Raw genomic sequence first — 15,152 nt, forward strand, 5'->3', positions numbered from 1 at the left:
CGGGGGAGGGGCGTGGGTGTTGGACTCCCCAAGCACTCTGGGCGGCGCCCGACAAGCAGCAGGCGCTATAACCACTCGCTCCCTTCTAGAGCGCTCGGGGCTCAGGAGCCGGGCCCGTGGGCCCTTTAAGAGGCCCCGCCCGCGCGCTGACGCCCAGAGCGACGTCACGGCGGGCAGCCAATGGGAGCGCGCGTTGCCGGCAGGCGCGTCTGGCGGCCGCGGCCCTGTGGGAGGGGCGTCGGGAGCGGGCCGGGCCGTGGCCATGGGCCGGGAGCGGAGCCCGCGGCCGCCCGAGGCCGAGCCCGAGGCGCCGAGGGAGCGGAGCGGCTGAGCGGCCCCGCCCGCGCCGGGCCGCGCTGGAGCCCGGCGGCTGCTGCTCGGCCCCGGGCGGCCCCCTCACGCCGCCCAAGAAGATGAAGAAGCGCAAGGAGCTGAACGCGCTCATCGGCCTGGGCCCCGGCGACGGGCGCGGCCGCAGCCGCCGCAGCCGCCGGGCTTGGAAGGGCGCCGCGGGCCACCGGCTGCTGCGCACCGAGCCGCCCGCCTCGGGCTCCGCGTCCAGCTCGGAGGACGAGGACGACGACGACGACGACGAGGACGAGCGCGGCGGCGGCGGCGGAGGGGGGGGAGGCGCCCGCGCGCGCTTCACCAGGTGGGCGGGGGCGCCGCGCAGCGTGGGGCGCGGGGCCTGCACGGAAAGGGGGGAGGCGGCCCCGGCTTGTGCAAAGGCGCCGCGGTGGGAAGCCGGCTCTGGGCCGGGGGCTCGCGGCGCTCACCGGCCCGCGCCGTGTGTTTGCAGGGGAGACTACTTCCGCTGCTGCAAGGTCTGCTACCCCCTGTGCGCCTTCGTGATCCTGGCCGCGTGCGTGGTGGCCTGCGTGGGCCTGGTGTGGATGCAGGTGGCCCTCAAGGAGGACCTGGACGCCCTCAAGGACCAGTTCAGAATCCGTGAGTGGGGCCCCAATCGGGAGCAGACCCCTCCGCACACCTGGGACCCCGCGGAGGCGGGGCCGCAGTGCAGAGCCCGGCCGTTCAGCTCCGGCTCTCGTATGGGAGCCAAGGGCACGGGGCTGGGGCTGGCATCTGGAGGACCCGAGTTCAGATTTGGTGTCAGACGCAAAAAAAAAACTAGCGGTGTGACCTTGGGCAAGTTACTTAACCCCAGCTGCCCCTATGCAAAGCGGAAAAAAAAAAAAGGAATAGCTACCCCTTAATTAAGCTCACAAGGAGCCTTCCTCGGAGGAGGGAATGCTGCCCGTGGGCAAGGGGCTCGAGGGACCTGCAGCTGTTCTTTTAGGAATCTGTGGATCGGCTGACTTGTTCTCTATCTCTACGTAGAATTGGTTTATGATGGAGTGGAAGCTAACGTTTGAGTTAGTTTGCCTTTGCAGCCCCTGTCCAGGACACTTTGCCAGTGGAATATTATGGCCGGCTGGTACTGGTTCTGGTGCTTCGGTCCAGCAGTGTGAATCCTAAGCCCAATTGCAGGGTGGGTTGTTCAGAACTTAGGGGTGCCGTGATTGCGTGGGGGGCAGGAGGTGGTTCTTCCTTCCCTTCCAGTCGTGGCCTTTTTCATGAGATTAGATTATTTTTATATATTATTATAATTCATGAGATTAGACTGAGTTTGTCTGTTATTGGGCAGCAGGGCCCAGGTGTTTCAGTGCGGTTACCTCTGCCGGCATGCCTGTCAGAGTCCTGGGCACGGCTGCTGTAGTGAGGCACCTGGGGGGACTTGGGTGGAGAAAAGACTGGATTTGGCTTGTGCTTCATAACTGCCAAAGACACCTCCTGCCCTGACCCTCTCACAATTTTGTGCCCTTCAGTATGGCAGAGGGACACGCAGATAGTGCCGAAGCAGCCTCTGCTGGCATTTGTTGTCTGGGGGAGCATTCTCTTTGTAAGGGAGTACGTTCATCCTTTGTTTCCCCTTCTTGGAGGTGAGGAGGGGAAAAACCCAAGCTCGCAGTGGCTCAGGGGTGGTAAAGATGTGGATTGAGGAGCTTTGCCCTCTTCTGTACCTGCCTCACTGAGGCTTCTTTCCCCTACTTCCTGGGGGCCTCACATGATCCCTGGCACTCATTAGTGACTGTTGACTTAAACCAGGGGAAGAGGGAGAAAGTGATCAGAGGTTATGATGGGCCAGTCAGGCAATGGATTAAGGTTCAAAGACAACCTTGCCAGTCACTATTCTGCACCCCCTTCTTAGGCTTAAACAGTCTTCTTTAAAGCATTTACTTTTGGGGCGGCTAGGTGGCACAGTGAATAGAGAGCACTGGTCCTGGAGTCAGGAGGACCCGAGTTCAAATCCAGCCTCAGACCCTTGACACAATTACTAGCTGTGTGACTTTGGGCAAGTCACTTAACCCCATTTGCCCTCCAAAAAGCAAAAAACAAAAAAAAAAAGCATTTGCTTTTGATTTTAAACTGACTTCAATAAATGTCAAAACAGACATTTGCCTGTGGGTCCTAAGTAAGAAGAACCATTTGTCCTTCATGAAAGAGGACTTTTTGAAAAGCCAAAACCTCTCCCTGTTCATGTACCATTGAAAAAACATTACTCATGTATTAAGCACCATGTGAGTGCTGGGGATACAAAAAAACATGTACAAATAAGCGACGGACAGCCTAAGTTTGAGACGGTCAGTAGAGCTAAGGTACCAGCCCGAAAGGGAATGGGGAAAGGCCTCTTGGAGATGGTGGAGGGACTGGGTTTAAGCCCTGCCCCTCAATGTAGGGCTCACTGCTTACTCTTCAATAGGATGGAATGAAGCAGAGCCTGTGGATGTCAACCTGGAAACCAGGCCCCTTTACAGATGTTGTCACTGGGGGGCAGGGAGGTCTGAAATGGGGAGCCTTCTTTGGCAGTGAAGCCATCTCCAAGCTCCTGGTCAGGCAGGAGGCCAGCACTCAGCCCTCAGGATCCCCGAGGATCCCCGAGGATCCCCCTCTGTGGGGCCTCCTCAGCAGGCCCTAAATGAAAGGAGGTGTGTGTCAGTGAGACAGACACAGAGTGAGGTCAGTATGGGGCTCCCTGGAGTTTTCTCTTGAATGGTATTTACCCAGACTCCAGGGTGTGGATGTTTGCCTCAAAGAGCCTCTGAATCACCTGTTTCCCCAGCATGCACAGGGATCATTTGTGGGTACCAAGGAGGACTCATCCAGTGGGCAGCTGGGACTCTTCCCTGCAGCCAGTCATCAATGTTTCATGAGGTGCTTTTGGTGTTGAAAGCTCATGAATTAGTCATTGGGAGCTGTTTGTTACACTTCCTCCTGATTCTTTAACCACAGTGCCTGTGCTGGCCCTACTTCCTTGGGAGACCATGCTGCAGGGGCCTGCAGGGCCCTGCCTGGTCACCGTCCTCTGGGACCCAGGCCCTGCCATGGTTTTGAGTGGGAACACAGGGCCTAGCTCAGCTTCTTATTACCCCTTCCCTGGCGATCCTAAAACTGAGGTGGTAAAGGAGATGGAGAGAGAATCAGTAATTGAGTCAGATGGTTCAGAACTGGTTAGGTGTCTGCGCCCAAAGAACAATTGTTCACGATTCATTGTGCACGTAGCAGGTATTCTCTAGGGGAGTACTCCAGAGACCTGTTTGGGGACCTGTGCCACCTTATTTTTATCAATGACTGGGATGAAGGTATGGGTGGCCTGCTCCTCAGACTTGCATATGACTCAAAGCTGGGAGGGGCAGCCAACAACCCCACAAAATGACCTTGACAGGCCTTAGAACCTTCCCATAAATCCAATAGGACAAAATATCAAGGGGATAAATGTAAAGACGTGCACTTGAGTACTGAAATCAGCCTCACAAGTATAAGTAGGAGAGGCGTAGACAGACAGCAGTTGTTCTGAAAACCATCTGGGGGTCTTAGTGGATTGCAAGCTCGACACCCATCATCAGGAGATGTGGCGGCCAAAAGAGCTAATGCCACCTTGAGTGGTAGGTAGAGCTCCCAGGAAGAGGGAAGCAGGCATCTCTCTGTCCTCTGTCCTAGCCAGATGTGATTAAAGGATTATATTCCAGTCTGGGAACCATTGTTTTAGGAACACTGACAAGCTGGAGCATTTCCATAGGTGGGCAAACATGTTGGTGAAGGGCCCTGAGTCTGTGACATGAAGATTGGTTGGAAGAAGTTGGGGACTTTGGCCTGGAGAAGAGATGCCTCAAGGGGTAACTGCAGGTATCTAAAGAGCTGTCCTATGGCAGAGGAGTCAGGCAGGAGGAGGAGCAGGAGGGCGGGTGGCCGCAGGCTGGAAGAAGCTGCATTGAGAGTCAGGTGAGAGCCTCCCCTCTGGAGACCCAATGTTCCAGTGGCCATTGCATTCTAGTGGGAGTGCTTTTGGCGTATGGCTCAGAATAGAAGACCACCAAAGTTCCTTCCAGTTCTCAGATTTTTGATTGGGAGCCTAGCTTTGTCATGGCCCCAAAAGAGAACGTCGTTGGCTCATGGAAAACCCTGTGCCAACTCAGGATCAGGGTCAGCATGGTCTTGCTAGCACTTCTCAAGCCACTCTGGAGACTCCTTCTTGGGCAGCTGGTATCTATCTGCCTGCCTGTGTGGCTGGGTTTTGATGCTGTGCCCAGTTAATTATGTAATTCAATAGATAACCTTCTCAAAGTGGACAGGCAGCACTGGACAATGAAAAGAGCCAGTGGCCTCGGGCTTACATCTTCTCTCTGATGCTGATTCCTTTGTTACCTTGGGCAGGTCACTTCCATCCCCCTATCAGATGAGGAAGTTGGACTCTGTGTCTGCTGAGATCCCTCCTGGGTCCAAACCAAGGATCCTATGAGACCATCTCAGAGATGGTGGGGATGCCCACCACAATCCAAATCAACATAGAAGGAGGCTTCTATGGCAAACATCATGTCACCATCCTTTTCACTGGGATTTTGGACAATGGCATGAACCACTTAAGATGTTTCGGCCATGAGATTAGGAATGAGTGTGCCAGTATTTGGGCCACAGTTTTTTATTTGTAACTGAAAATACACACCATGAACCCTGTTCTGATCCTGGATGTGCCCTCCCCTACTGCCACCCCATCCCTAGGACCTCATACCTTGTATTGATTGTATGTACACAGATATCTATGTATGTTGGCCCCCTCTATGGAGGGTGAGCTCCTGGAGTGCAGAGAAGGGTTTTCTTTTGACTTTGTGTCCCCATCACATAATCCAAAGCTTGGCATACTTGGTGCTTAATTTGTTCATTGATTTTTACTTACCTGTATCTAAAATGAAGCCTGCCCAAGAGGGCTGGTGGCAAAAAGATCAGAAGGCTCACTACATTGGTTTAAGGTGATCGATATGAGTAGTCTGCTTCTCTAAGGTAGAAGGGACCCTATCTGTCATAACACTCAGGACCATCATTTTACAGATGAGGAACCAAAACTGGGGCGGGGAGGGGGGTGACTTAGCTAAAGAAACAGCTGCTTCATGCCGGAGCTGGGCAAGACTCCCACTCTCAGCTGCCATCCCAGTCCTTTTCTGCTTCACCAAGCTGGTTGTGTGGTCCCCTCACCTGATGTGGTTTATTAAAGGATGCTGGTGGTGGAAAGTAGGGGTATACCTGCCCTTCCCCTACCCCCTTACCTTTCTTTTTATGGTGCTTTATTTAGTTTCCCTGAATACTTTCAACTCCTTTCTATTAATAATCCGTTATTAATTAGGATCTAGATCTTTTCATTTCCACATTCAGGGACATTCCCCTAATGCCCTGGGTTGTGTTCCTTGATCTTGGGCAGGAACCCCCACCCCATCCCCCCCAACTAGGAGTTTACTTCTGAAGTGTAAACAGAATCAAATCTAGGTAAATTCTTGCCCTAGAGAATAAGGCCATGTCCTTGATCCCCTCCAGTGGAGTTTAAGGTGACTCAACTCATGAAGGAGAAAACCAACCAGTGTAGTCTGGGTGGAGATGGATTCCTCTGTCCAGATTACTGGAGGCCACTGAGTCTCATGATCAGCAGGAAGAGGTGAAGACCTTTAGCCCACCTCCTCATTTAAATGTCCACCAATCAGGGTTGATTTTCCTATCAGGGACATTTCTTTTCAAAAAAAAAAATATTTAAGGCATTCAGTATCTCTATTTGGGAGTCTTTGGTGACCAATACAACCCACTGACCACCAATTTATTATTAGCTAGCCTAATTAATAAATTGAGTATTAATTACCCAGAAACACTGTCTCTCACTTGTTTCATTTGTCATAGTACCTGTTTACTCCAGTTCCCTGTGAAGATTGGGGAGGTGTTTTCCTCAGAAGTGTATTAATGGCTGGCTCGTAATAGCAGTTTGTTAAGAGTTAACATGCAGTAATGAGCATGCAGGCAGCATTGGCACATGAGAAAGGGGATGTGGGTGGGTGTGTGTTTCGTTTGTCTTAGCTATTTTGAGCGATGTTTCAATAGGGAATTGTCACTTAAAGTTGTAGGAATTATGTGGGTCCTCCAGAGCTCGCTGGTGCTGGCCCAGTGAGTCTTGAAGGTCTCTCTAAAAAGAACCAAAGCATCATGGCATGATTAGCTAGTGTCTCTGTCCCTCCCTCTCTTCTCTCATTTTGAGCTCTAGGCTGGTACTCATGCAGACAGCACTCTGTTCTTTTTCACAAGGATCCTTAATCCGGCAGAAGTAAGGTGACCATCAGTATAAGGGCAGCTCATCTTATAGATTGTTGAGGTTCCAGATCCTCCATGAACAGATGAACAAAGAGGACTTTGGTCTCATAACTCCCAAAGCCAAGGCCCTGCAAACTGCCCTACACGTGTCTTGATTACCTGATGCCCAAGATAAATCCTTCCCCCCAGCCAGGCCCAGATCTGCTTTGAGCTGGTCAGAGTTCTCAGTCCCCTCCCTGCTTATGGACCAGTGTGGCTGGTGAGCAGCCTGATTACAGTGGAGGCTTAAGATCTTAGACAGGAAAAGATTGGAAAGGTTTAGCTATGTCATGTGGTAAAGTGATGACTCTCCCCACCTTGGTCCTGAGCCTAAGGGCAGTGTGATATAAATAGTGCACTTTTGAAGAGTATTAAACTCTTCCCAGGCAGCATTTGGACTGTACGTTGGGGCGCACAAAATGCTTCTACAAATGTTATCTCATTGGATCAGGTCCTTAGAGGTCCTGCAGGAGGCAGGGCCGAGATGATCTCCATTTAACACTTGAGAAAATTGGGTCTCTGAGAGAGAGTGTGTGGGCCAAGAGCCTCCGGGGAGGAGGTGGCAGAGCTGAGACCAGAACCCGCAGCCACTCTTCCACCTCCTCTTTCCAAGTCCTATTGTCTCCCCAAGGTTAGGAGATGCTGCTCACCCTGTGTTTGATTCGTTTGTGCCCCCTGGCTCTCCGCTGCTTAGGTTGTCTGCTATTCACTTATCTTTGGGTCACAGGGATTACTGGCTGCTATTGCTGATCCTTCTTATTTTTGGTTTTAGTGGAATCTAATCAGAAAAGCTCATTCCAAGAGATCCCCAAACTAAATGAAGACCTCCTCCGAAAACAAAAGCAGCTGGAGAAGATTGAATCTGGAGACCTGGGCTTGAGCAAAGTCTGGAGAAACATCACAGAAATGACCAAACAGGTAGAAGGGGGTTGGTTCCATTGCTCTGGAGCTTCCTGCCCATAACTAAGAAAAGGCCCAGACCCTGGAGACAGCTTATCTGGATAATTCAGGAAATTCAGAGGTGGGCTCATCTGCTTTAACCAGAGTCAGTTAGCAGAATCAAACCATCAGCCTGCAGTAGCCATGTCCTTGCCCTAATTTGCCACTCGCTTTTGTCTATGGACAGGAAGAGTGTCCTTCACAGGCATGGAGGGATGAGGGCAGTGTCAAAAGGCACCCCCAAGCCCCAGAAGGCCAGTGCCTGAAGTACTGCTCTGAGGTGAGCCTGCCTGAGGGTCACAGAAACAGGTATCCTGTTCAGAACAAGGCGGCTATCCCCGAAGGATGAAATAACAAACTGAAAAGGCATTTGCACACTTTCCGAGTCTTCCTAGATTTACCAGGATTTGTCTTCTCAGATCAGTGTTCATGTGTTCTCTAGGATTTTGCCAAAGAGCAGTATGGTCTGCTGTCCAAACCTCTTACTAGGATTTAGAGGCCCTTGAGTTATAGGTGCTATTTAATTACCAAATAAAAGGAAATCGTTAAAATGATAGATGCCCTGCAGATATTGAATACCAGAGACAGACCTTTTATTAATGATAGCTTATTCTATTGCATGGACTTCAAAAACTGCCTTTTACTAAAATAGCCTCAGGGTCCCAGCCCGGACTAGCTAGTCTCTGAGGTCTCGTCCAGCTCAGAGATTCAGTGATCCTGGCATGAAATATTAAAATACTGGACTCGGCTGCAGCCCAAGCTGTTCTGCCCTGTGCCCCCTCCCTTCAAGTTGTGATGCTGCCTCTGGGCTGGCACCTTGTACCTGAGGATGTAACACAGAGCCAGCAGCTTTGGTCACGCAACAGGGGCTCCAGAACAAGGGATGCTGGCTTCCCTCTGGCCCATGGGATTGGAGGGAGTCCTGAGGATATACTGCCCATTGTTGCCCCCAGGTTTGGGGAGTGGGCAGAGCTCACTGGGTCACCATGAAGGTGACTTGCCTTGCTCACAACTCACTGAGTAAGAAAAGAAGCATCGGTTTCTATTTAACTTAGGTTTGTTTGGTGCCCACAGAGCTGGTCGGAATCTGCCATTTGGGGACTGTTGCAGACCCAGGGGGCCCAGGCTAGGAGTGAGGGCACCAAAGGGGAAGCACCCTTCCCGTCCCTCTCCTGAGATTGTTGTTTGGAAAAGGAATGATCAGGAGGGAAAGTCAGGTCTCAACCAAGCTTCAAGGAGGAACTTCTCAGTTTCCCAGTCCCCACTCTTCAGCAGGTACTTGGGCCTGGTTACAGAGGCAACTTAGCCCCTGGCCAGTTCTGCCTCATGTTGGAAAAGCCCCCTCTGGCCTAGGACTTCCTCTGTAAAGTGGGGAGAGGGCAGTCTTCTTTCCCCTCAAACAGAGCCACTCTTGAGGCCAGCAAGCCTCAGAGGAAGACTTCATTGTGGTCCCAGGCCCTGCCTGAACCTGGGAGGGGAGGAGAGGGAGCCTGGTAGGCCCTGGGCAAGGATCCTGGGCAGAGCAACCAGTGCTGATCCAGCTCGAGGCCTCATGTCCCCAGCGCCCTCAGTCCTGAAGCCACTGCTGGTTTTCTGTGGGACCATACTTCCCCCTCTGCACTTGAGGCTTGAGGACAGAGGGGAATACAGACCAATGTGGAGCCACACCACCTGCTTGGATGTCCTGGCCTGGAACTTTGGACCAGTGACTTTACTGTTCTGGGCCTCAGTTTCCTCATCTGTAAAATGAGGGGCCAGGACTACATGGGGGAGTTTTCACCTTTTCTCTGCCCCAGATGCCCCTTGGGTATCTTGGTGAAGTCTGTGCACTCCTCCAAATCCTGTTTTTCATGAGTAAAACAAATAGGATTAGGGCGGCTAGGTGGCAGCAGTGACTAGAGCACTGGCCCTGGAGTCAGCCTGAGTTCAAATCCGGCCTCAAGACACTTAATACAAAAACTAGCCTTGTGACCTTAGGCAAGTCACTTAACCCCAATTGCCTGTCAAAAAGTAAAAAAAAAAAAACCCAAATAAGATTACAAGGAGAAATACAGTGATCAGAAAACATTCAGGCTAAGACTCCCTGGACTTCAGGCTGTCTATGAGCTTGAGGTCCATTCCGAGGTCTTGTCCTCATTTGTGACCCTTTCTGAGCCTCCAAGCAGTGAAAGGCACTGACTCTCGTGCTCATGCCCCTGTGGGCTTTCTGGGTTGGAAGGGATTTGTTTCCTCTCCAGAAAAGAAGCAGTGAAAGCCGCTTGCAGGGTACATTGAGGGATGACGTATGAGCGAGGGCTCGCCCACGGTGGCTATTTCCACTCCTGCTTAGTTGTCTTGTAATGTGTGCAGCAGTTTTATTTTAAGCAACTTGGCTGACTCATCCTTGGGCTCAGGCTGGACGATCCTTCCGTCTTAAATGTTTTCAGTGAGCTCCACTTTTTAGGTCCTTCCATTCATGGAGCCATGGGGCTCTGCCCCACCCCTCTAGGCCTGCTTCCTGGCTCCTTCGGATTGGTGGAAGAGGAGTCTGCTTCAGAGTGGCCACCCTGCCTGGGAGACAGCAGCATGCTCCTAGGAACTGGTGTCCAGATTAAATTTCGTGGCTTTGGGAGTTCCTTCCAAGTTTCCCATTTGCTCGGTGGGAAGCCCTTGGAGGATCTGCTCTCTGGGAGCCATGCCAAAGGCTAGCAAACTAGCTAAAGCTAGTGAGTGGTAAAACTGCCCAGCAGCTGCCCTACGTTTGATGGAGATAGTAGCAGCTGCACTGGGTCCCCAGGATGCCATGAGCTTTCTGCATGCCGCCGCTGGCCCATTCACTAGCACATGGTCCCTCTGTGCCCTGAGCACAGGGTGGGGGCCTACCTTATTCATTGGCCTCACATTTCCTTAGGGAAGAAGGTCCCTGGAGGAGGCTGGGTGTGTGGAGTCGCCATATTTTGTCCTTTCCACGGCTTCATGTTGCTTGGTGGGTTCTCCTTGGCCTAGATTCCCTTTTTGCCATCTCCTCTCCTTTCAGTTTCTCCCAGTCCCATTCCATCTTCTAAGTTCACTCAAGTCTTCCCACCTCATTCAGCTGGGTTTTTTTTCCCTTTTATCCTGCATTGGTGCTTCATAATCGTTGTAGTGTCTACACCTATACTTTGTCTGGCCTCCCTTGTTCATAGAGTCAGCTCTGCCCCCCTGAGGGCAGAATTGTTCTTTGTATGTTGTAGATTCCCTCTCTGCCACAGCCTGAGACCAGGAACTGTCCATCTCTCTTCCTCTTCCATCTTCAGGGTCCAGCACAGGACTGGGCACATAGTAGATATTCAATAAATTCTTTTAAGGAAGTGCTATCGCTATAATAAGATGCATTGTTCATATCCTAGTATGTAGGAATGGAAGGAGAGGACAGGAGCAAGGTGCAGGTAGAAAGCCCATGGCATACACCTGAGCTTTCCCATTGCAGAATTTGGCATAAGCCAGGGCAAGGCAGGAGCAGTGCTCCTGGGAGCATCTGACCAATACATAACTGCTGTACCCTGCCTGCATGTCTTAGCAGCAGTACCTTCCCCTCCCAGACATGGGGATAGCCTGGTGGTGAGGTACCAGGGCTGCTGGCAAGGGTAAGCTCCAGCCCTGCAGGACAGGCCTCTGTAAAGCCCCAGACACAGCTCTGAGTCTGCTCCGTAAGACCAGGACCGAGAGAGGCCAGCCTGACTTAGAGTAACTCTCCCAGGGTCACACAGCTAAGAATGTCAGAGGTAGGACTGAAGCCATTCCACATACTACCTCAAGATTCCTCTCTAATACACAAGTCAGTCAATAGGCTTTTGTTAAATACTGAACTGGTCATTTGGCCAGGTGTGCTGGGGAAACAGGAAAAAGTAGGCCTTGCCCTCAAGGAGTTTACATTCTGTAGGAGGAGACCACCTACACACAAGTTACACAGTTTGCATATATGTGATGAAGTTAGAGGGCACTAGCAGCTGGGGGGCGGGGCAGTGGGCTAGAATCAAGAAGGCCTTCACTTAGGAAATAGCGTTTTCACTGATCTCCTTGGAGAAGGAAGAACACTCCAGGGATGGAGGCAGCAGGGAGAATCTTGTGTGGGAGGAACAGGAATCGGCCACTTGGCTAACCCAGGAAGGCTGTGAAGGAGAATAAGGGATAATTAGGCAGGGGAGGGAGATGGGAGCCCCGTTGTGGTGGTTTTAAAGGTTAAACCCTTTAGTTTGTATTTGATCTTAGAGATAATAGGGAGCCACTGCAGTTCATTGAGCAGAGGTGTGACGTAGTCAACCATGAGGCTGTTAGAATTGTCTAGGAGAGAGAGGACCAGGACCTGAACTGACTGCTGGCCATGTAGAAGGAGTTAGGGAGAAGGGGAAGTCAGGATGATTCTGAAAGTGTAGACATGAGAGGGCAGAAGTGTGGTGACAGCCTGGCCAGAGCGGGAGAGCTGGGAGAGGCAGGATTAGCTCTGAGGGCAGGAAGTTTCTCTGTAATCACATCAAAATTCACCTCTTGGCAGCTCTCACCTTTTCTCCTAGTTCAGCCAATTGAGGCCACCCAAGGCAAGAATAATCCCCGTGACATCCCTTCAGATACCAGGAAACAGTTTTCACGTGGGCTCATCCTCTCTACCCACCTCCCCAAACTAGGTTCTTCTCTACCCTAAATATCCCTCATTCCTCAGTAAGGTGTCTAGGCCCTTCACCATCCAGATATCACTTCTCTGCATTGATTCTAGTTTTTCACTGTAATTCCTGAAGTGGGGGCCAGGAGTTGAACCCCATCCTAAGCCCCTGACACTGTCCCCAAAGAGGAAAGGGGAAAGATGCCTTTTATTTTGAGTTCAACTCCTGTTTGAATGAGTTGCTTGTGTTGCAAGCACTGAGCCCACGAGTCTGGGAGCTCTGTGAGGGTCTGCCACAGAACATTCGTTTGAGCTTGGAGGGTGAGATTCCCCCAAGTCCCCATTCCCCCAGATTTCCAGGTTCCTCCTACAGTATGGTTGCCACTTTGACCACCTAGTCACTGAGCACACACAGATCAATGAATAGTCTGATTGTGATTCTTTGCCAAAACAGATTCCTCCTGATTGCCTTGAGGCCACATTGTGGAGGCCTGCTGCATCTCTCTGCTCAAGGCCTGTTGGGGAGTCTGGCAGGCCCCCAGCCTTTAGGTGAGGTTGAGTGGGGTGCTAGGCCTCTCCAGACTCTCAGGCCTGAACAGCCCCAGCAGAACAGGGCCAGCATGTGGTTCCTGACACCAGGAGTTCTTGAAAAGAGGATCACTTTTTCAAAACATACTTTGCCATCTTTTTTTCAGATTGCTTTGTTGACTTCCACGGTGAACCATCTCAAAGCCAACCTCAAATCTGCTTCAGATTTGATAAGCCTGCCTGCCACTGTCGAGGGCCTTCAGAAGGTAAGTGCTGCAAACCTGGGCTCCCTCTCAAGGCTGGGCTTTTGCAGTGTTCTCTGAAGGCCAGCTCTCCTGAGGAGAGTCATAGGAAGACCTTTATCTCCTTGTCTTCAGCCCTGATTCACAGCAGGCAGCTTCATGTGGTCTGGGTCTCAGGGCTCCTGCCCCTTAGGTTTGCTGGGTGTCTGTCTTCCTTCAGGCTGCCTCCAAGGTGGGTATGAGTTCTTGATCTCTGGCATCTTTACTGAAGAGTTTGCCGGGTTGTCATCTTGAAAGCCACCCAAATGCACCTCAGGGAGGCCTCCTTCCATTCCTCAGTCTTCCACGAAATGGTAGCAGTGTCATTTCCCCCAACACTCAGCTGAGCCTGGGCCCAGTGTCCAGGGCTTAACCCAGGCTCCGCCTGCTCCCTGGCCCCCCACAGCTCCATTCTGCAGACACTGGCACCTGTTGCAGACTGGGGAGGTGGAGTGGTCCCACCTTCATGGAGCTCACAGTCTGCAGCAGGGTAGGGGCCAGGCTGGAGTCAGGACGCAGCGTGAGCCACTCCAGGCCGCTGCTTTGTTGCTGCCACGTGGCATCTTACCATCAGGCTGCAACTAGTCACCGTAGCTTACATATAATTATAGCTTCAAATTGGGTGTGTTTGAACACAAGATCTGTTCTTTGCTCCAATGGGACCTGACCTTATGTGTATATGGACAATGGACAGGGGCCTGTATGAGGGCGGAGAGGGACAGAGGAAGCTTCTCGAGGGAGTGGTGGCCGAGTCAGACTTCAGAGGGAGGTGGGAAATCCTCTAGGATTGGGAACAATGTGGGCCACTTTAGAGGCCAACTGTTCCAACTGCTTCATTTTACAGTTGAGGAAGCTGGGGCCGAGTGGTGATGTGACTTGGCCATGGTCACCTAGGTAGTGAGTAAGGAGAGCCTCAATTGGAGACCCAGGTCCCCTGACTCCCCGTGTGCCGCCCTCACCAGCGCATGGCCTCGTCTCCCCGAGGCACAGAGGAAGCGAAGCTGCAGGGCAGTTTGGCAAGTGTTCAGAATGAATGGGTGGGGTAATAGTGAAGCAGGCTAGACTGGAAGGCAGTGACCTGGGAGGCCTTGAATGGCAGGCCAAGGAGAGAACCAGAAATGGTGGGGAAGGACAAGGAGCAGGAAGTGGGGGTGGCCATTGCCTCCCAGAACAAAGATCAGAGTGGCCTGGCCCTTCTGTCTCCTCCAGTCTTTGCCCAGTGATCACTTAAATTCTGATAGAAGCTACTTTGGCATTTTCCCAAACAGTAGATCAGAGCCTGAATGCAGATACAAGTGAAAACAATCTGTCACAGACCATTTTGTGTGGATTTCTGGGGGCATTCATACACCACTCATTACATGCCCATACTGGACTGGGATTTGGGTGCCGAGCAGACATCTACCTCTGAGAGCCCTAAGGAGCAGATGGGGAGATTGAGGCATGGTGGAGAAAGGTGGGGTTAGCCTGTCAGCCTGAGGCATCCATGTCCACACCCGGCTTCTACGTGGCAGCCTTCAGAGAGTGGCCTCACCCAAATAGACTCAGTAAATATTTGAATCAGATGAAGTTGAAAGTTGTGAAATATTTCCTAGACCCAGACTTTCATTTGTAAGCCCACAGAGTCAGTGTCCTGACCTGGAGTCTGAGGACTCTGTGTAACCATGAGCAATGACTGTTTCCTCTCTCAAACAAGGGCATTGGACCAAAGCATGGATAACATCCTCTTCCTTATCTCCAGGAGCTCACTGATCATAGTTGGCCCATTGCCTCCCCAATAGCAGACTGTGAGCTCCCTGAGGGCAATGGCTTTCTTTGTGGACTCAGTGCTTGGCAGAGTGCCTGGCATACAGTAGGCACTCAATAAATGTCTTTTGACTGACTGGGGCCCTATCTAGATGAAGGTGGATGAGGCACCCATGGATGAATTCAAGTCCATGACACTCCAGCTCACTCACGACCAAACGTCAGGCCAGCCCCTCTGCTTCCCTTTGCACAAGGCCCCAGGGAAGCAAGAGTAGAAGCCTGCACAGCCCACTCCCCAGCGGCTCAGAGTGAAGGTGGGTGGAGCAGCGGAGGCAGAGGGGGCTTCTTACCGTGTTTCCCCAATAATAAGATGCTGT

The 15,152-nt window shown here is 51.8% G+C and overlaps 1 protein-coding gene across 4 annotated transcripts in view; it reads left to right on the forward strand.

The window, feature by feature from the left end:
• Window positions 1-378: 378 nt before the first annotated feature.
• Window positions 379-15,152, forward strand: part of LOC138165007 (EF-hand calcium-binding domain-containing protein 14-like) — a 34,354-nt gene continuing 19,580 nt past the window's right edge. For all 4 annotated transcript variants that reach the window (XM_069093055.1, XM_069093056.1, XM_069093057.1 and 1 more), the window contains exons 1-4: window positions 379-652; window positions 800-948; window positions 7,436-7,581; window positions 12,916-13,014. In XM_069093055.1, coding sequence (XP_068949156.1) covers window positions 414-652; window positions 800-948; window positions 7,436-7,581; window positions 12,916-13,014 — 633 coding nt within the window. In that variant the 5' untranslated portion in view covers window positions 379-413. The remainder of the gene's footprint in view (window positions 653-799; window positions 949-7,435; window positions 7,582-12,915; window positions 13,015-15,152) is intronic.

This window comes from Petaurus breviceps, unplaced genomic scaffold (assembly GCF_028583685.1).
Source record: "Petaurus breviceps papuanus isolate PSGF00001 unplaced genomic scaffold, PetGlider_PUasm1.0 207, whole genome shotgun sequence".
Lineage (NCBI taxonomy): Eukaryota > Metazoa > Chordata > Mammalia > Diprotodontia > Petauridae > Petaurus > Petaurus breviceps.